The 22704-nt window shown below is 44.0% G+C and overlaps 1 protein-coding gene across 2 annotated transcripts in view; it reads left to right on the forward strand.

Moving 5' to 3' along the window:
- LOC148011904 (Pyridoxal phosphate (PLP)-dependent transferases superfamily protein) overlaps positions 1-22443 on the forward strand; it is a 124136-nt gene extending 101693 nt beyond the window's left edge. The window contains exon 9 of one of the 2 annotated variants that reach the window (XM_087669849.1): positions 22028-22443. In XM_087669849.1, the coding sequence (XP_087525975.1) occupies positions 22028-22060 (33 nt within the window). In that variant the 3' untranslated portion in view covers positions 22061-22443. Of the gene's footprint in view, positions 1-20647; positions 21496-22027 lie in introns of those variants that run through there. The other variant, XM_087669848.1, reaches the window with a different exon arrangement.
- The last annotated feature ends 261 nt before the right edge of the window (positions 22444-22704 follow it).

Below are 22704 nucleotides of genomic sequence, written 5' to 3' on the forward strand. Positions count from 1 at the left end.
GCTAGAGCATATGCAGATCCTCACCGAAGAGACATCTCCTTTGAAGAAGGAGAATTGGTCTATCTTAAGGTGCCTGAACAAACTAAAACTATGAAAAAGGGACATTGTCCAAAGCTTTCACCAAGGTATTGTGGTCCTTTCATAATACTTAAAAGGATGGGAGAATTGGCTTACAAGCTCCAACTACCTGCTGGTAGTAAAATACATCCAGTTTTTCATGTAAGCAAATTAAGGAAGAAGCTGGGTGATTTGGATAATCTAATCTTAAATGATGATATTGAGGAGTTATTCTATGACCAATCTAATCCACATGAACCAGAAAAAATATTAAATGTTCGTAATAGACGAACAAGGAATACTATTTATCAAGAATGTTTGGTTAAGTGGAAAGATTGTTCAGAAGAAAGCTCAACATGGGAGCGAGTAAGTACTTTAAAGAAAAGGTTTCCCGATTTACAGTTAGACCTTCCAAATATCGTTTTCGAGGACGAAACCGATTCTTAAGGGGAAGGAAATGTGACATTAATGTGACATTAAAAGTGATATTTAATGTCACATTAAGGTCATAAGTGTAGAATGTGACATTAAAAGGGATATTTAATGTTACATTAAGGTAAATTTAGGGGAACATGCACGAGCATGACCGTCCGGGCTCTTGGGCGCCCGAACGGGGTTAAGGGGAGCCTAGAGAGTAAGGGAGTCCAGGAATAGTAGGACTCCAGGAAGTTGACGGCTGGCAAAGAGATAAGCTTGAGGGCCAGCACTTATCTAGGCGTGGCTGGGAGGATGAACGGTCTCGTGCTTCCATCTTTTCAAGAAATCTGTACCCGTAATCTAACAAGTGTCTATGATCAGTAGGACACGGGGCACTTTTTATGTGCCTATGTTACACATTTATGGGCACTTATCATGTTCGGGTGTGAACACCCCTTACAACCCTAAGGTTTAATGTTTGTCCTTTGTACTTTCAGATTACACTCTTTCAGTCTATTGCATTGGGTGTTGTGCTTCCCTCTCCACACTGTCTATTGCACTCTCAGTTGAACTTCAATCCTCTCAGCCTCTCACAGTTTGGGGTTGCTGATAGTTCATGATGGTATCATTCTTGGACAGCTGTGTCTTTATTCTTTCTAGTGCATTTGTCAGCACTTTCGGGTACCTTGTGGCTATCATTGGCATTTGTGTCGTCCTTACAGGACAAGCTTATGAGGTTCTCTCCTTTGTTTGCTTTACAACCATCTTCTCCTTGGCGAGATTGGATGTTTGTGCTTCTTGATGATTTCGAGAAAAGATCAGCTAATCAAATCTATCATCAGACGGTCGAGGCCAAGAGATGGATCATTGGAAAGGCTAATAAATTATGGCATACTTGGGACAACAAAAAGAAGTGGTAGGAAAGATTCCTTCAACTCTTGAGTCTAAGGTTTCTTATCAAGGTAAAGTGTTCATGTGGAGGTTGCTTATTGGGGGTCTTCCAACTGGGGATGTGTTGCATGCTCGCAAGATCTCCCGTGGTCGCTGTGTATTTTGCACTACATGTGATGAGACATTGCTTCATCTCTTTGTCTCTTATCTTGTTGCTCAACAGATTTGGAATTTTGTTTCCCATGTGTGATCCTCGGCGACTCAACAGCAAATATCAGCTCATTTGTGGATTATGGGAAGGATGCCTTCCATGTCCGCCTTGCAATCAGATTATTCTTGCCTCTTCCATTTCCTTGGATGGACAGCTTTGTGGCATATTTGGCGTACTCAGAATGCCTTTAGTTTTTATTCTGCCTCGGGTATCCATGGTCATGTGGCCTGTGTTTGTGGTTTAGTGTTATGGCAAATCTCCTCTATGGTTTCAGCCGCTCTGGTTCTTCTTGACATTGTTGCTCCCTGGCTGGATATTGTTCGCTCCACTCCAACTATCCTTTTTGTATGATATTTGTATGTCAGGGTATTGGTAGCCTTTCGCCTTGATTTGTGTTTGTTATGTTTTTCTTAGCTGATTTGATGGTCTGATGTAAATATTGCTACTTAATTCAATTATCTTCACGAGAGAGAGAGAGAGAGAGAGAGAGAGAGAGAGAGAGAGAGAGAGAGAGAGAGAGAGAGAGAGAGAGTATATTAACGTCTCTAAAAGGCCAATGTGGCCTATGAGACCAAAGCAATACATACAATGATGATGGTGTGTTTCTCATCTGGAACGAGAAAAGATAAAAAACATGCCTATAAGACTGAAAAAATGAAATAGTGTCCTATAAAAGGGAAACATGTCAATGATCTAAAAGTGAAAGTAGAAAAAGAAAACCCTCCATCAATGAGATGTTTGACCTCTAAGGAGGTGTATCTCTGCATGGCTAAGGCGTCTGGGCATCTGTCTCCTGTGGCGCTCACTGATGGCTTTAATTTGTGTGTGGTGTGGATGTCTAGGCCTTCGTCTGCGTGGACGTGGGTGCCTAGACCGGCTAAGTGCCACTGCTCTATCCAAAGGGACACCTACAGAAGATGAGGTCCAATGATGATGTACTCCTGTAGGCTGTGTGGCAGTAGTAGTGGTATCTGCCATACTCTGTTGTGTATCAGTGAAAAAGTCAGTGACTGCTCTCTGTCTATGTGAGCCGAGTTGTGGGGGCCTCCTACTCCGTAGAATTGTTGCTTTGTGCCTCTGGAGCTCCAAGAGGAAGAATCCCAAGCATCTCTGATCCTCAAATTGCATGATCCGTCTCAGGGGTCCAAAATCCTCTCGAAACAGACAGTGGTATCTACCTCGTATATCATAATATACAATGCATTGGCAGATGTAGTGTTCCTCTGTCTCTGGCTCTCTGTCGCATAGTGGGCATATGCGTTCCTCTGTCTGTATACCCTCCCATCTGCTTCTCTCAATCCTCAGGTGGTGGGATGAGGTGCGGATCTGACCAATAACTGTGCGTAGTCCATGAGGCAGCTGTGTGTCCATGTAATTGGGTCGGGTGATAAAACCATCCTCAGATACCTGAAGGAAGTGGGTCTGGTAGTGTGCCATCCTCGTGCCATGGGGGGAGGGGGGTCGGATCCAGGTCTTTGCCGTATCTAACTTCAGTATGTCTGCTCTGATTACATGGTTTAGCTTTGATCGGCTTAGGTCAAGTGTAGGGCAATCCAGGCTATAGTCAAAGGGGGGTAGTCTGTCAATCTGCAGCCCATGTAGACTCATCCATGTACTCATTTGAGTATACCAACAATGTCTATCACCATCTGTTGCTAGTTGTCTAGAAGAGGCCAGGGCTAGCCGTGGGTATCTATCTTGGGGGAGCTCCCATAGTCTATGTATGAAAGTCACTGCCTAGACCAAGGCCTCAGCCACCATGGGTGATACTCCCAACTCAGCTCTAATAATCTGATGTGGGGTCGAGCTCTTCGCTCGTATCATACGTGAGATCATCATGGCCAGTGGTCTTTCCATATGCTCCCACCTGTCATAGTATTCCTTCTCTGGTCCATCCTGGTCTCCCAAATGCTGTCTCCTCGTGTGAAAGAGATTCGGACCCCAAATAGCTGCCCCATATAGGAGTGTGGGTGTAACCAGGGTGTCAAAAAGCCACAATTTGGTGCGCGGCTCATGAAATTGTATGTGAGCACATTGCCTCTCCAATGCACCTAAGGCTGCATATGCTTTTGCCAAACGAGCCTCTGATGTCTCTCTCCAAGAGAACTGTGGTTCCTTCAATGTGACCCCCAAATAGACATACTGCCTAACCATCTCCACTGGCTCTCCATCAAAAGTAAACCAGTGCTCAGCTCTTGTCACCCAAGCAACTGAAGTGTTAAATACCATAACTTTAGTTTTCCCAAGGTTCACCTTAAGATCTCTATCTCTACAAAAAGCTGATAATGCATCCAAGTGTCTATTTAGTCCCTTAGCTGAGTCAGATATAAGTACAATATCGTCGGCATAAAGCAGTAATGGTATCAGCACTCTAGCTAGGCTGGCTCCGGCTCCACTAGTTCTGTCCACATATTCTGAAATTTCATCTATGTACAACCCAAATAGTGTCGGTGAAAGTGGGCAGCCTTGTTTCACCCCAATGGTGCTATTGACTGTATCTGAGATGCCCTCAGGTGTTCGTACTCTGCCCGTCATTGTTCATACAAGGCATAGATACTCCACTGTATCTTTACAGGCACATCAATGTTTTGCATTCTTCTCATGAGTCTAGCACGTGGCACTGTGTCAAAGGCCTTGTAAAAGTCCACAAAACAGTAGTAGATCTTTTTCTTGAATGCCTTGCCTTCTTCGATGATTGCCCTCAATGTAAAGATATGGTCTAGAGTTGTATATACCCTCCTGAAGCCAGCATGGCCTTTTGATCTCAGGCCATGCATCTCGGCCCATTCACTCAATGCTTGTTCCACGATAGAGCCATATATTTTGACCAGCATGTGTCCAATCATGATAGTTCGATAGTTACTAGGTAGCGTGGGGTCTCCACTCTTAAAGAGCGGCACAATAATATGGTTTGACCAACAGGTTGGAAATCCCTCACAAACTGCCCTATTAAAGATGTGAGCCAGCATTGGTGCCAAGATATCACAAGCATGCGCGAAGTGTTCAGCTACTAAACCATCATGATCTTGGGCTTTTCCATTTTTCAGTTTCCATATGGCATTCCTCACTTTTTTTTCTGTGAAAAATCTGCAATTTGCTGGTCTTGAGGTTGAGGGGAGTGGCATAGGCTCTTGGCCAAGAACATCATAGAGTGTGCAAGCATATCCATGCCAATCATCCAGTCTAGCAATCTGTAAGGGTGGCTGGTTCTCATGCATCTTTTTCCATGCTCTCTTGCTGTCCTGTCCCAAGAATATGGAATACATTTCTGTTTCTAGTCTGCTCATGTATTCCCGCTTCTTTTTGCGTACCAATCGTCTGAAGAGTGTTCGAGCATGCTTATGTGTACGTATGCCAAGTGCCACCTCTCGCTAAAAACGTGCTCGTGTCTCTTTGCACTCATCATCATACCAACCATTCTATGGGGCATTACCTCGTGGAGGTTTATCTGACGGTGTAGTGTGTGGGAAAGCGTAGGCTGCTGAAGTGTGTATTATCTCGGCTAACTGTCCTATAAACTCATCCAGAGTGGCGTGTGTGTCTAGCTCCCTCAATGCATCTCGCACAGTAGTGCTGTATATGTGTGAGGTCGCTTCCACAAAATCATAGCATGGTAATTTTGGTATGTATGGCTGTGCTTCGTGTATATGCCCATATTGCATTGTGAAAGCTAGAATAGCATGGTTTGCTGCTAATCCAATTGGTCTGTCTGAGATTTCAAAGATTTTTATGTCAGGTATCAAGTTGGGTGATCCAATCAAATAGTCCACTGTGCTTAACCCTTTCTTGTTATTCCAACATGTGAAACCATTAGATCTTGGCCACTGTGGCAGCCTGTTAAGGATGGCCAAACCATGTGCACTTCCCAATGCCAGTAGGTGTGTTCCATATTCTGTTCTCTCTCTATCTTGGGCTGATCTAACTAATCCCACTTCATCTAATGCAATATCTCTGAACATCTCATCACTAGTGTCAAAGAAAGCAGATTGGTTGCTTCCTGTGCGTGCATTAAAGTCGTAGAACATCCCCAATTCTCATAAATCTCATTATGTCCTCATATAGTGGTGTATACGGGGATGCCTCTTTAGGGGCAAACTTAGAGTATACAAGGTACATTCACACAGGTCTGTATTCACGTCAGTCTGAGAGAGTCAACAAATTTCTTATACAATCATAGTCACGACACAAAATTGTCCCATCAGTCACTACGCATCCCTGTAGATACTGTTCACAAGGCCCACCACTGTTTACTGCAGGTACATCCCGTCACTGTTCACTTAGTACTCCTGCGTCAGTACATTTACAGCATTCTCAGTGCTCCTACATCAGTACCTTCGTCATAGCATTCTCACTACAGCATTCTCATTTGTCACAGGACATTCGTCACACCATGTATTTTTGTCACAGGACATTCGTCAGTACAGCATTACTATATCAAAGAGGTCATGCTTGTATCAGAGAGAGAGCTCACGGCTGCATTACTGACGACCTCAGACTTGTATCAAACTTGACAACTTGTCTTGCATCATGCTTGCATTACTGATGACCTGTCCTGCATCAGACTTGACAACCATTAATGGGAATCACAGTGATGAGGAACACCACCACCATCGTCGACAACGAGAACTGACCTTCCAGAACCTTCGATACATCATTACTGTTTACCCCTCGTCGTCTCCAGAGATGCTCAGCATCGAGGCAGAGTGGGGGGGGGGGAGGAGAGAGAGAGAGAGAGAGAGAGAGAGAGAGAGAGAGAGAGAGAGAGAGAGAGGGAGGGAGGGAGGGAGGGAGGGAGGGAGGGAGGGAGAGGTGGAGAAGAAGCGTGCGATGGTGGACCTGTGGACATGCGTTCCTGTCTGCGGACGTGCTCCCCCTGACCAGCGATCGTGTGTACCTGCCTCGTGCACTGCCTAACACCTTCCGTCACTAGCGCAGGGTTTGTTCTGCCCTTCTCGAGCCCTGCCCTCGCCCACCTGTGAACAGCCGGTGGAACCGTCCTATGAACTGGTGTGCGTTATTCCATCCTGCGGAGTCCTGCTTTGAGAGAGAGAGAGAGAGAGAGAGAGAGAGAGAGAGAGAGAGAGAGAGAGAGAGAGAGAGAGAGAGAGAGAGAGAGAGAGAGAGAGAGAGAGAGAGAGAGAGAGAGAGAGAGAGAGAGAGAGAGAGAGAGAGAGAGAGATGAGCCAGCGTACTGCAAAACCGCCAGGATCTGGGAGCACATGACTGCGACCCTCCACAGGTCAGGTAACGGCAGCAACTGATCTACGCCTGGGCTAAAGATTGCTGTCGAGCAGAGCCTGTGGACTGGTCATTCTCCTATTGAGGACAACAGACTATTGATCTGTACCTATCTGTAAATACGCACACAGAGAGAGAGAGAGCGCCTTGCAAATAGCTTCAGATCTCTTGTTAAAGTGGTGATACAACATGGTTGGTCTGGAGATGGCCTTTATTGACCAAATGGTGGCAGCCCTTGGTCCGGATTCTGAAACAGAGGAACCAGAGGATATGGTTCCTTGCACAGAGGAGATGCCACTTGGTCCTGACTTCCAGCCTGCGGGCAAACGCACCAAGCATACTTTGGAAGGTACAATGGATCATCAGGAACGTTCTTATGCTCAGGTTGCTTCGGATTCTGTGGATTCTCAGGATGCTGACTGGGAGCATTTGTTGGAGTTTGCCAACACTCTGCTTGGTGATTATATTCAACATAATCATGAAGTGTTTTCTGACTCTAAAACTGAAGATGTTCTGGAAGCCACTATGGACCCTAAAAATGTTTTGCGCTCATTCTCAGTGTTTTATGAACGTGCTGTTATACTCTTATTTAGTGATAGGATCCTAGTGCTTTCCTATATTCGCCAGTGGCTGCAAAGTCTACTACAAGGGGAGTGTGTTGAAGAGATTTTTGTTGGGCCCCAAGGCTTTTATGAGGTGCTGTTGAAATCTGAGAAGCATCGTGCTGATCTGTTGACTAAATTGCCATTGTTCTTTGATCGCCGTTTGGTCCATGTTGTGCCATGGTGCCCAATGGCAGATTTTCAGCGCTTGCTTCAACACGAATGCCCGGTGTGGGTTGAAGTGGAAAACTGTCCGGTTGTCTATTGGCCACTATTAAAGGATGCCATGCCTAAGGGCCACGAATCGTAACCGTTTGTGTATGTTATGGGACACTGCTCAGAAAAGGCTTGCTTGGTTACGTCTTAATTGCTCTGGTATTCATCCTTTGCACTTTCGTTTGAAATGGGGTAACTTTGCAGGGCATTGTTTTTCGTGTGGAAAATTGGGGCATTTTATGGCCGAATGTCCAGCGAAGCAACCGACTTTAGATGCTGAGCATGTTTTGCCTCCCATGGAAGATATGGTGCTTGATGCTCCGTCGCAGGATGCGACTCCGCCACCTAAAGTTTTGGATAAAGGCAAACAACATGTTTCGGGTTTGGATGTAAAATATTACACGGCGCAGCGAACAGAATCTGAGAAAGAGATAGAGAGTACACAACAGATAAGAGGAGAATCAGTAAAATTCTTTAACTCCAAACAACTGATACAAAGATGGCTCTGTCCACCCGTGCGCTTCCAATGAATGAAGCTTAGATGGCGATCTAGACAGAAGATAGGTGAAGAGCTTAAGGCTAGCTGGAACAACAACTCTGACTGGGTGAAAGATGAGTGTGAGATGGCTGCGAAGGGGTTTAGCTTTTATAGCCCGCGAAGGTCGTTAGGTCGGCCTGCTGACCGACCTACCATATGAGCCTCCACTAGTCGGCCAGGGAATATTCCAGGGAATATTCCCTTTACCATCGGGCCGGGGGCGCTGCCCCCGGACCCCCGCCAGGGGGGCCGCTGGCCCCCCTGGGACCCCCCAGCCAGGGGCCGCTTCCGCGGCCCCCGGACCCCACAATAGGGGCCCCTTTTAACTCCCTTACCACGCAACTCAATGCAATGTGCCTCGAGTTGCTACCAGCTTAACCACTCCGTCTAACCCAAAGATTAGACCCACAACAGTCACCTTTTTGCCATCCGGTCACATAGACCTCATCTGATATACAAGTCAGGACTCAACCAATGTCCAGGCTCACATTTGGCTTCTCCTCATAATGGGGGCCTTACAACTTTGAGCACCATGGATCATTGGTAGCACCTAATGAGGGTGGGGCATTGATCATATCTAACATTGGATTCCCGTGAGAGGGTAGATATACGTGCCAAAAAAGGTAAAAGGTCTGATGCTAGCATGGCGGATATTGTGCCTAATGCTTCACAAGATTCCTTGTGTACTTATATGTGCAGGAAGGACATGTTGTCTTCAGAGCACACTACTCATGCTACGGTTTCTTCTGCTCCTCGCAATCAGCCCACTAGGAAAGTATATAGGGATGGTCCGAAGGGCCCACTTGCTAAGTTGGCTTTTGACGCTAGAGGTAACGTGATTACCCCATGGGATCGTCGTTATCCCCGTTCCATTCCCAAGACAGTGGATACACTGTCTACCTCTAAATTTGGCCGTCAGAACTCTTTTGCCGTGTTAGCTGATTTTTTGGATGAGGGAGTCCTTGACATTCTAGCAGAAAAGGTTAAATCGAGGCAAGCTTTGCCTCGTTCTTGATTTTCTTTTTTGAATACACATGAAGATAGCCATGTGGAATGTGTGAGGCATTTGTTCTCGCAATAAGCAACATGCCATGTGGAGTTTATTGCATGAAAATTAGTGGGATGTCTTGTGTGCTTTGGAGCACAAGAGTCACGGTGAAGCAAGAAAAGTTGTGGATTGCCATGGGTTTCGCTTGTTTTATGCAGGGACATATGCCATGCATTATTCTGGTGTGCTTATGATTGTACATGAGAAATATCAGCCTGTTCTTATTAAAAATGATGTACATGGTCATTTTGTGGTGATTGAAGTTTTATTTGAAGGAGAGATCTTATGGTTACTTGGGCTCTATGCTCCAAATGACCCTTTATTCTGTTGGGATCTTTGGAATACTTTGTAGACCTCCTTGTCACTTGGCAGACGGGGTTCTTTGATGGGGGATTTTAATATGTGTGTTGATTCTTCCACATCAAAGCATTTGGTGATGAACGCTCCGGAAAGCCGTGTGTGGAATGCGTTTGCTCTTGCTGTACTTAAGCAAGATCTCTAGTCATGGTTACACCCTTCTTCTACAGGGTTTACTTTTCATTCTGCACAGTATACAACTACATGGTCGCAGTTGGACCGCATGTACATCATGCAGGGTGATGCTTTTCTTCCTGAGATGCTGGAAATGAAAGTGTTGTAGCAATATGCCTAGTCGGACCATTTTCCTCTACAGCTTGAAATGCTTGTTCAACCCATTGCACCTTTTAAGCAATTTCTGGATAGACTCCCTTTGCGTTTTGAAGCATTCAATCTTTCAGGGTTATATGCAGCAATTGATTGATAGATTTTTATTGGACTTCTTCTCTAAGGGTAATGCTTCTTTTGAACGATTGCTCTCTAATGTGCAACGGGTTATTCGGCAGTATGGGATCCATCATGCCTTTCTTTGTCGGCGGCGTCGACAAGCAGTGGAGGAATTACTGGCTTTGGTTCGTTCTCTACTGTCGAGACTTCAAATGATGTATTTCTGTTGCCATTGGCTATGCGTTTAGTTGATCTTATTAAAGAGTTTCAGTTGAAATCTTATCAGCAGGCCAAATTGCAAAATTTGATTGAGAATTTGCAAGATAGTGCTTGCCAGACTCATAAGTTCTTTTGAGCTCTCCATGCATCTTCTGCTCGAGAGAATATGACTAGACTTAAGGATGCAGAAGGTCAAATGGTCGTTGATTCTCAGACTATTGTGAATATGTGTAGGAATTATTTTCTTGACCTTCTTGGTTCTACTCCTTCACCTTCTGACCAAATTACTCATGCCCGCTCAGTTTTCTATGATTTGGTCTGCAATCAGGTTCTACATAACATGCAAACTACTTTGGAGACAGATATTCGTGAGGCGGAGGTTATGGATGTTTTGTTACACTTGCCCAAGGATAAAAGCCCTGGTTGGCATGGTCTCACCAATGAATTCTTTGAGGTTTTTGCTACCCGACTGGTGAAACCATTGACGGCTATGTTTCAGCAGGTTTGGGAAACGGGGTTCATGCCTTCCTCATGGAAAGGACTTATCAAACTGCTTCCAAAAGTTTCTTCGCCGTCTATGTTGAAACATTGGCGACCAATTTCTTTGATGGGTTCTATGTATAAAATCTTTTCCAAAGTGATGGCGAATCGGCTCCATAAGCATCTTCCTGCCATTGTGCATCCTCTTCAATATGGTTTCATTAAGAGCCGAAACATTCTGCATAATGTCTTAAATGTGCAAATGACTATTGACTATGCAAGGCACTCTAATCAGGAGGTGGTATTGATTCAATTGGACCTGGAAAAGGCTTTTGATTATTTAGACTGGTCTTTCATTGCAGAACTTATGTCTACTATGGGCTTTGGTACACGGATGTCTCGTTTGATCTACACCATTAGTGTTGCGGCTTCTTCGCGAGTTATGCTGAATGGTGGTGTTACCGAGCCATTTGTCCTTGCACGCTCTGTGAGACAGGGTTGCCCTTTGAGTCCTCTCTTTTTTGCCCTTGCGACTCATCCGGTTCTTTCGATGTTATCTCATATGGCAGCTTCTACTCAGTTGGTTGGATTGTCTCTTCCTTTTGGACAACACTTCATTAGTCAATCCTTGGCTGATGACAGCTTTATGATTTTGCGTGCGGACAAGGATAATCTTCGCAAAGCATTAGATGTTTAGACTCTCTTTGGTCATGCTTCTGGTCTTCATATCAATGCTTTAAAATCAGCCATTCTCAGTTGCACGGAGTCAGATTTGCAGTCATTGGACTGGCAGGGAATGATTGTGCCCCGTGGTTCCATTGTCAGGCATCTTGGGTATCCTTTGGGTGTTGATGTTCGGCCGAAGTAACTACTAGAGTGGATGTCATAGAAATTGGCAGCTAAGTTTCTGTATTGGAAGTCGCAGGCTTGGCCCTTCTATGTTCGCCTCAAAGTGGCTCAGACAATTATGTTGCCAATGCTCACGAAGCCTCGCGATTACTAACTTGGGAAGGCAAACATGAGCTCAGACCAAAATTTAAACGCATGGCACGTTTGGGCTTGACTTCAGTTGCAGATGCCACCCTTGCCAGTCGCAATGTGTTGATATCGTTTCATACAGCCAGGAGGCTTTTTAGGATCCCTCGTGGATACCGTGATTTATGGGGACAGCTTTTGATGGTGCTCGAGAGTAGACAACCCTTTCCTGCCCTTGCTTCTGATCGTCCCTGGCAAGACTGGGACCCTGCAGGCCGGCTGAATTTAGAAAAGGCCTCAGCTAACCAGGTGTATCATCTTCTGATTAAAGATCATCAATGGCTGGTTACTAAAACTAATATTGTATGGGGATTGCGTAAATCTCAGTCATGGTGAAAGGTAACTGTGATGGAGGGCTGGTTGAATAAGACACCCTTCAAATGCAAGGTCTTTCTTTGGAGGGTGATGATTGGTGGTCTTCCTCTTGCTTCAGCCCTTTCTAAGTGTCGAATCTCCAACGGCAATTGTTTCTTTTGCAACATCAGTGTGGAATCAGCCCATCATCGATTTATTTCTTGCCCTCTCGTTAAGAAAATTTGGTCACTCTTGTCAGCGGTTTGGCGAGCAGTGGTTGGTTTCTCGCTAAGCCCTTTTGATTGGGTTTTTGTGCGGCCCAAATACCCCACACCGGCACAATCGCATATGAAGATCTTGTTTCACTTTCTTAGATACTGGGGCTGTTGGCACAATTGGACCATTCGGAATGCTTTTCTTTTTGATTCAGCCTCTAATGTTCAGGGACATATTGCTAGGCTTAAAGTTCTCTTGCATTGGCAAATAGATCTTATTCGGCACTTTGACTTACTCCCTTGGGAGGACTTACTTCCCTGGCATATGGAAATTTCCTCTGCATCTTTGCCATGACTTTTGTAACTCTTTTGTCGTTTAGGACTTTATAAATATAACATCCATTACGAAAAAAAAGAGAGAGGAGAGGCACATTGGGAGGTTTTGTTGCACAAGTTGCGCAAGTCCAGTCCTTCACAGTCTGACTGCATACTAGGTGTAGTATACACGCAGGGCCCGAAGGAGACCGATTCTGTTCAAATTTGAGACAGCCAGCCAGGGTTGAGAACAAAAGAGAGAGAGATAGACAGAGAGATTTCTGTTATAACGAATCTGCAGGTGTCAAATGGTATTGATATGGATTTTCTTGACCAGCATATAGGGCATGGAGATCACAAAGATTTGGCGGAATCGGATGGTGATTCGTCAGCTGAAGACTTTGGACAGTGGATGGATGGGGATGAGATGGGTAAACGTTGTAAGATGGTGGTTGATGAACCAGTTTTATGTGCCCCGAATTTGCCTCAGCAAGATGTTCATGCTTGATACCTGATGGGTCTCTTCAGTTTATGCTGGCCACTGCCAACAATCTTATGTTGGATTATGTTCATTCCAAATGAGGGTAAAGCGAGCTCTTTATCGGAAGGGGATCATGTGGTTGCTGTCATGGGAACTGGCTTGGTCTTACAGCAGATTGTTACTTTCCATGAGAGGGCAGCCATCTTTTACTTTACAGGAAAGACTTCTTTGATTACTAGGATTCGTGCTTGGCTGCAGTCCATGCTTATCAGTGTTGAGGTGTGTCAAGTTGATGCTTCAAGGCAAGTGCAAACTCCTCTTGTTGAAGTGATCTATGATGGACCAAGGGGTTTTTTTGAGGTCCTGTTTCGTTCCCCGGAAGTACGTGCTCACATTATGCAACATATTCCTTTGTTCATGGATGGTCAGCTAGTACATATGGTCCCATGGAAGCCTATGACTGAGTTTGAGGAGGTACTTAGGCAGACATGCCCAATTTGGGTGGAGGTGGTTGATTTTCTTGCACATCTTTGGTGACTCTTCCTTCGGTTTTGACAACAATTGGTGAGATGTTGGTGGAGCCTCAGTTGGCCTCCCGCAATAGGAACAGGGCCTGTATACTTTGGGATATAGGGAAACCTCACTCGACCAAAATTCGTTTTGAGGTTCTTGGCTTGCAAACGTTGGTTGTAAGCACATTTGCTAGACACTATTTTAGATGTAGCCAATTGGGCCATTTCATTTCAGAATGTGATAGAAGCCCTTAGGTTTTGCAACATTCTTTGGATCCTGACATGGATATGTAAGAGCATCATCCCTAGCAGATGGTTCAACAGCCAAAAGCTGATCCTATCCTCTTGTCCAACATGGACATGATGATGGAAAGAAGGATGTTTCCCAAGCTAGTATTGAACGTGCATTGCTTTTGGTTGGTCGGAACTTGCCTCATGATGATTCTTGGGTCATTGTGGTTAGATGTAATGCTAGACAGGATTCTCATTCGACTCCTATCCACCCACCTCTACACTCTTATCACTCAGACTTTTCAACGCAAAGGTAAGGGGTTTTATACAAAACCTCAATCTTCACATCTTTTTGCAGTCGGTGCGGTTGATAAAAGGGATTTTGATTCCGCTTTGCACTTTGATGCGCATGGGAGGTTTATGCCTCCTCTTTGGGATGTTTTCCATTCTCAGCAACATCAGTTTCCTACTTGTGCTTCGATTGCTGGTTTGCAAAGGGCAGATCTTGTAGATGCTATTCGAAGTGAGATGGAGAGATTTCACTTAGCTAAAGCCATTGATGTTAAAGGGAAAGGGAAAGTGGCGATTTAGTAGTTTTCTTTTCTGTGATTTATCATGAGACTTACTTTATGGAATGTTAAAGGCATTTCTTCGGTTTGTAAGCAATATGAGTTGTGGAAAGTTGTGTTAGTTGGAAATTGAGATGTTTTTTGTGTTGTGGAGCATAAACATCATGCTTTGGCAGGATCTTTTTATGTATATAAGGATTATACAATTTTCCTTAGTGGTCGGGCTCCACATAAATTTGGAGTTATGTTGGCTGTCAAATCTTCCTTGCAACGATCTTTGGTTTCTTAAGACCCTCGTGGCAGATTTCTGATACTGGAAATGCTATATGAGGGAGAGGTTTTGTGGCTAGTGGGACATGTATGCTCCTTCTACTGCTTGGGAACGTCATCAGCTTTGGGATGACTTGCACTACCTTGTCATGGCTCGTCAAGGCTTTGTTATGGGTGATTTTAATGCATGTGTATGTGCGGATCAGACGACTTTACCGCACTTGGTCATGGATGGTCGTGAGTGACAGGCTTGGGATACTCTGGTAGCTGTGTCTTTGAAATAGAACATATGGTCTTGGATGCATCCTTCACAGTTTGGATATACTTATCGTTCTCTTCAGCATCCAAATGCCTGGGCCAAACTTGATAGGATCTACATTTGTTAGAGTGATTATTTTCTTACTGCAATCATTGATAAATAGGTCGAGTGACAACATGTCTTGTCAGACCACTATCCTTTGGTTTTGGAGTTGACCCACAGACCTGTTCATGCCTTTGAGGCTCTCCTTGCTCGTTTGCCTCTTTGTTTCAACCAATCTTTTCTGTTGGAAAATCAGTTTTCGGAATGCATTCAGCAATTGATTGCTTCTTTTAGCTCGAGGGTCCTATTTGGAGGGATGGAAGCATGGGGTGTTTTTAGGGATAATGCACAAGCGTTGTCCCGACAGTATGGTATTCAGCATGGTTCCTCTTTACGAGCTGAATTGTAGCATGTGCAATCTTTGTTGGTCCACTCGTTGTCTCTGTATCAGTCAGGGCATAGCACTGATGACTTGCTCACATGCATTGAATGGTTGAAATGTAGAGTTCAATCCATAGTTGTCAGGTACAAAAAGCACGGTACGGTACGACACGATAAAATGCGGTACTAAATGGTACCTTAAGATTTTAGGTACGGTACGATATTAGTACGAAAAAAAATTTTAACTTCATTATTTTGAACTACAGATGATAGAACAAATGTTTAAAGTCTAAATAGCAATGCTATTGGAGTATATAAGATGAATACTTGAGGATAACACGCCAAAACCTCTATGGCATATGCTGCATGCGCTATAACTTACAAGTACATACATAGGAGTGGATACATCATACATGAATGATCATACAAATAAGAGGCATATATGCTTGAGAGAGAGAGAGAGAGAGAGAGAGAGAGAGAGAGAGAGAGAGAGAAAGAAAGAAAGAAAGTTATATTAACGTCTACAAGAGGCCAAGTTGGCCTATGAGACCAAAACGTTGCATACAAAATGTCTGGGAGATTTCAAAAGTCCCAGTGAAGCTAACATTTATGCTATGTTGAACTAAATTGAGTGGGTACAAAATGATATCTAGACTGGATACAGTCTAGAGGTACTCCCATTGCGGTGTGGAACTGCTCCTGGAGTGTTCATCTTAGGATGTCCCGCATGGGTCGGTCTAACATGGAGAGACTAAAGCGGCGGGGCAGGGCCCTCCGGTGGCGGCGTAGTATCCCTTGTATCTTCGACATGTGTCTTCTGCGGGGACGGGGGCCGGTGGGGCGTGGGCGCCGGGCTTTGCCTCTCACTGTGGCTATTTCTAAGGTGGTCCCCCGGGGTTGGGAGGCCGGTGGGGCTGGGGGGGGCTCGGTGGTGGGGAGGGTAGCTGGTATTTGGTAGAATAACAACCACCATGCGCCACCCAAAAAAAAAAAAAAAAGGTGCTTGTTTTTTGGTACGAATTCGTACGGTACGGTACGGTACGAACCGTATAGTATGAACCAATTCGTACTACGTACGAGTGCAACTATGGTTCAATCTCTTTAAGAAGAGGAATATGCTAAATACAAATTGCTGGCCAGAGCGGAAGATAATAATTGTCAATCTCATCAATTCTTTGCTTGTTTACATCAGAAATACTCTCGGGAAAATATTGTGTGTCTAATGGATGAGCAAGGTGTTATGGTGACCGATCCTACTTTCATCATTTAGATGTGTGTTGACTTCTATAAATCTTTGCTGGGTCCACAGGAGATTCTTTTTGATGTTGTTCACTCTACTCTTCCATACATTTGCGATCTGGTTAGTAACCAAGTTAAGCTAGAATGGGTTGATTTGATGGACGGTAATATTACAAAGGATGAAGTGGAAGATGTGTTGTTCTATTTACCTCAAAGGAAAAGCCTTGGCTGGGATGGGCTTCCTAATGAGCTGTTTTCAGCCCATGTTGAGCAGCTTGAGGACCCATTAACTCACTTGTGTCAGCAAGTGTGGAATTCTGGTATGATGCCTTTAGACTGGAAGATTGTTGTTATTCGGTTATTGCCCAAGGTTTCCTCTCTAACCTCTTTGAAGCAATGGAGACCCATTTCTGCTATGGGTTCTTTGTATAAAATCTTCTCTAAAATGATTGCCAATAGATTGCAAAAAGTATTTCCGCACTTGGTTCATCTACGTCAATACGATTTCATTAAGGGTTGGAATATAATGCATAACATTTCAAATGTTCAATTGGGGATTGATTATGCCAAAGCCCTAGGCTAGTAGGTTGTTATGCTTCAGCTTGATATTGAAAAGGCATTTGATCATGTTAGTTGGCCTTTTTTGCGGCAGCTAATGTCCACCATGGGATTTGGTCCTCGCATGATTTCTCTTGTTGATACAATTAGTCAGGGTGCTGTGGCTCGCATTGCACTTAATGGAGGGATCATAGATGAAATTGCCTTGTCTCGGTCTCTTCAGCAAGGCTGCCTTCTCAGCCCTTTGCTGTTTGCTTTAGTCACTTACCTGATGCTCTCATTGTTGGGGATAAGTTGGCTGATCAAGGCGAGATTGTTGATTTCTCTTCGGCAAGGCTGCCCTCTCAGTCCTTTGCTATTGTTTTAGTCACTCACTCAATGCTCTCATTGTTGGATAAGTTGGCTGATCAAGGCGAGATTGTTGGTTTGTCTCTTCCCAGTTGTGCTCAACTTCTGGGTCAATCTTTGGCAGATGATTCCTTTATGTTCCTTAAGGCTGATCACACTAATGTTAATTGGGCAATGCTTGCGTGGAATCTTTTTGCTATGGCATTGGGACTTCATATTAATGCTTAGAAATGTACACTGCTCTCTTGTACGAAGAATGATTTGTAGGACTTGGGCTGTCATGGAGTTGTGATTTCTAAGGGAGATATAACCAGACACTTGGGTTATCCTATTGGTGTGGATGTAGCTCACCATGCCTTGCTTGATTGGATGTCATCCCATATTCATGATCAGTTTATGTACATGAAATCTCAAGGCTGGCCTCTTAATGTGAGACTTAAAGTTGCTCAATGCATCATGATTAATATGATTTTGTTTTTTCTGCCACTTCTTCCTCGGACTCAGAAGTCTCTTTTGGAATTGGTTCGGCCTATCCGATTCATGTTATGGAAAAAGAAAGGCGATCATTTGGGTCAAGTGTGGATTTCGTGGCAGCATGTGACTACTCCTAAAAGGATGGGGGCAACAGCTTTATTGGATGTTAATTTGCATATGGCCACTTTGAGGCTAGCTCTTTTGTAGGCACTATGTGTAGAGAGTCATCCCTGGATAGATATTGCAATATTTTTCATAGAAAGGGCTGGCATCTCTCATGGTAGCACGGTTATTCATGCTTCTTGGTGGCATGTGCTTAATTCTACAAGGCCTATTAAGGTCTCCCAGTCTTTTCTCCTTTCTCATATCATTGCATGTTGGCAGGAGATGTTGCATTTTGTAGTTTGGCAGCCTCTGGATTTGTAAGGAGGAGAATTCGCTGCAACGAGAAGTATTGGCTACCTCCAGGTGGTTGGATTGGCTTGATAAAGATTTGCAGCAAGATAAGTTTAATCGGATGGCTCATTTGGAATTGTAGACAGTTCTTGATGGTGTAATTCTTGGGCAGCCCCGTCTTTATTCTTTCCGGCATATTCATTAGCACTTTTGGGTGCCTCGAGGATACCACGACATTTGGTCATCTATGCAGGACAAGCTTTTGAGGTTCTCTTCTTTGCCTGCATTATAGCCATTGTCTCCTTGGCGTGATTGGATGTTTGTGCTTCCTGATGATTTCAAGAAAAAGTTAGCCAACTAGATATATCATCAGATGGTGGAGGCCAAGAGATGGGCCAGTGGAAGGCTTATAAATTATGGCATATTCGGGATAGCAAAAAGAAGTGGGAGGAAAGATTCATCCAACTTTGGAAGTCTAAGGTTCCTTATCAGGCTAAAGTGTTCATGTGGAGGTTGCTTATTGGGGCCCAGGGGTCTTCCAACTGGCGATTTGTTGCGTGCTCGCAAGATCTCTGCTGGTTGTTGCGTATTCTGCATTACATGTGATGAGACATTGCTTCATCTCTTTGTCTCATGCCCTATTGCTCGACAGATTTAGAGTTCTGTTTGCCGTGTGTGGTTCTCTGCGACCCAGCACAGGATATCAGCTCATTCGTGGATTATGGGAAAGATGACCTCTATGTCTACTTTGCATTCAGATTACTCCTGCCTCTTCCATTTCCTTAGATGGAGAGCCTTGTGGCATATTTGGCGTACTCGGAATGCCTTTATTTTTGATTCAGTATCGGGCATTCATGGTCAGTACTCGGAATGCCTTTATTTTTGATTCAGTATCAGGCATTCATGGTCATGTGGCCCGTGTTCGTGGTTTAGTGTTATAGCAGATCTCCTCTATGGTGTCAGCTGATCTTGTTTTTCCTAACATTGCTGCTCCCTGGGTGGATATTGTTCGCTCCACACCAACTGTCCTTTCTGTGTGAATTTTCTGTGTTAGGGTCTTTGTAGATTTTCATTTGGGTATGTTCTTTCATCATTGACCTGATGATTTGATGTAAATATTTACTTAATTCAATTATCTTCACGAAGAGAGAGAGAGAGAGAGAGAGAGAGAGAGAGAGAGAGAGAGAGAGAGAGAGAGAGAGGTTTATGGCCTCTACTAATCAGGTGTATCATCTTCTCATTAAAGATCATCAATGGCTGGGTGTGAAAGCTAATACTGTATGGGGATTGCGGAAATCTCAGTCATGGTGGAAGGCGACTGTGATGGAGGGCTGGTTGAATAAGACACCTTTCAAATGCAAGGTCTTTCTTTGGCGGGTGATGATTGGTGGTCTTTCTCTTGCCTCGGCCCTTTCCAAGCGGAGAATCTCGAACGGCAATTGTTTCTTCTGTACCACTACTATGGAATCGGCCCGACATCGGTTTATTTCTTGCCCGCTTGCCAAGAATATCTGGTCACTCTTGTCACAAGTTTGGCGCGCAGTGGTGGGGTCCTCACTAACCCCTTTCGATTGTGTTTTTGTGCGCCCAAATTACCCCACACCGCCACAGTTGCATATGAAGATCTTATTCCACTTTTTCAGATACTGGGGATGCTGGCACATTTGGACCACACGGAATGCCTTTCTTTTTGATTCGGCCTCTAATGTACCGAGACACATTGCCCGGCTTAAAGGTCTCCTGCATTGGCAGATAGATCTCATTCGGCACTCGGACTTGCTCCCTCGGGAGGACTTGCTTCCCTGGCATAGGGCAATTTCCTCTGGGTCTTTGCCATGACTTGTGGAACTTTTTCGTGGCTTAGCTCTGGGATTTTACACACGTTGGCCTAGGGCCCTCGTGTATCTTGTAATCATGTAAACTTGTACCTTTTTTTCGTAATTAATACAATTACCTTTTACGAAAAGAGAGAGAGGTTTACTCAAGGCCAAAATGACTTTATGAGACCAAAACACTGAATACAACAAATCCGTGGTATGTCTTGTCATGGACAAACAAAATCACAAGAAGCAAGAGCCAATTGCTTTCCTACTATCCTAGAAGATCTAATGTAGGGTTACGACGGATGAATCTTAGTTGGGGGTTTTGACCAAGAAAAGGTGGCACTTTGGATTCAGTTGGTCAGAGTTCCTAGAATGGCACAGTAGCCTCAGTTCATGGTTCTCCATCATAAATTGAATTCTTTTTACCACCACCATTGTTTGTGTGTGTGTGTGGAGAGAGAGAGAGAGAGAGAGAGAGAGAGAGAGAGAGAGAGAGAGAGAGAGAGAGAGAGAGAGAGAGATTCATTCAACCCCTCTTGAGCAGATAGCATATCCATCATGTGTTGGTGGCCTTGGTGCCCAGCTGTTGAAGATTCAAGACAACATCCCAATCTGTGCATCCATCATTGGACAGAAGCTGGCTCTCTTTTCCCTGGAGGTGGGTCCAGACTGGGTGCATGACAGGGTGCAAGAACTCTCAAAGAATATCGACATTGTTAAGGATGCTCTGTCACCCTTGGGAGCAGAAGCAGTGAAAGGTGGTCAAGGTGCAATCTATTTATGGGCAAAGCTGCCAGAAAATGCAACAGACGATGTTGCTGTAGTACATTGGCTTGCTAAAAGGCATGGTGTGATGGTGATTCCCGGCAGTGCTAGTGGTGGACCGGGACATATCCGGGTATCGTTTGGTGGTTTGCCTGAGGATGGATGCAGGTTAGCAGCTGCAAGGTTGAAAAAGGGATTGGAGCAGCTTGTGAAGGAAGGCTTGGTATTATAGATTATTACAATTTAGCTTTCTCCATGCTGGTGCTGGAAATTGTGTGCCAGTATCAGCTCATTGATTAATTAATGTGTCTTTAGAGAATTCTCTGAGAACTGTTGTAAACTGTCTATATGATTTTGTCCTGCTTATTGAGTTTTGGGCTATAAAGTGAATAAAAGTGTCAAAGCTGTGCTGTTCAGGAAAAGTTCTCAATCTGTTAATCTGCAACAGTCTCCTTATTAACTGTAAATAGTGAGAATGCAACTACTCCCAAATGTCAGCAGCCTTCTTGTGGTTGTGAGTTTAACCTCACATTGATGCCCTCAACTGTAGACTAACAATGTATTTAAGAAACTCATAAGCACATATATTTTTACCTCTGAAGAGTTTAACCTCGAAGGGTGTTCTTAGATTATGGACTTGGATGTGTTAAGCAACTTGCAAATGCAAAATTCTGAGTCAACTTTTGAAAATCCTATATACATGTTGAAACATAGTAGAATCTTGTCAGATATGTGGATATTCTGATACTTAAAAATGAAGTAATGTCAGCATTTTAGATTTCACCACTGAATGATCCTGCCAATGTTATCATGATTCCCCTGAACCTCTCCAAGTATGTAGAAAATTTGAAAGTACAGCAGAGACCAAATGAAAGAGAGTGGCTTGAGCTTCTTAAACCTTGGGAATTTTAATGCTATATTTGTTGCTGGTTTCTTTCATGTAACTCCTTTTGATGCAGTTTCTTTCACCTAACTTATTTGATGTGTCAGGCCAATAACAAGTAAGGCAGCTCCTCCCTTGCTGGTGTATACCCTCTATGTCAGCAATTTGCTTGTGAAGCTTTTACATAATAGATCAGTTGGAAGCTTGTAATTGTGTCTTTCTGAGAAAATGTGGGTAGTTTTCTGATTTGTTGAGGCTGAAGCTGACTCTTTTCAGAACTGTCGGAAAGGGCTCCTATGTTCTGCATAAATCTTTCCAGCGTGCAAAACTTTCAAAAAAGGGGACTAGAAGCAAATGTGGTGGTTGGTGCCCTTTGTCTTCCATGTATATGGTACTACTGAGTAGTAAACTATGTAGCACAAGTCAGTTTCTTGGGCATATTATGTATTAGCAAGAGATGCGCCACATCCAAGTTTCTCAACCTGAGAGTGCTATGAGGACTTCAGGTCCAAGTTGCAGACATAGAATGCAAAAGGCAAGAGAGAGAACACAAAAGGAGAGAGGTCTTATACCCCAATTTCCAATTCACAGTTTTTGTGTACTCGGTATAGCAAGTTCATGGAGTACCCTCATTTTTAGAGGGTATGGCATTGACTCTCAAAGTGTTCACACACATGTTGCAGTGGAAGTGTGCTGGTCACACATGGACTTGTGCAAGTAGAATTTACCTATGTTTCCTAGCTCTAATCTGCTTAGCGTAAGGCTGGAGCCTAATATTTCTAACAGTCACTTAAAAATCAAGCTGTTTTGGTAAACCTTGAATATTTAAGCTAGAGACACTTCATATTGGATCATCTATTCCACACACACACACACACACACACACACACACGGATTATTGAATTAAAGAATCAAATGTGCAACAAATTGCGTAGACAACACACGAAAGCCAA

This window comes from Lygodium microphyllum, chromosome 28 (genome assembly GCF_053477565.2).
Source record: "Lygodium microphyllum isolate KBCC chromosome 28, Lygodium_microphyllum_v1.1.10, whole genome shotgun sequence".
Classification (NCBI taxonomy): Eukaryota; Viridiplantae; Streptophyta; class Polypodiopsida; order Schizaeales; family Lygodiaceae; genus Lygodium; species Lygodium microphyllum.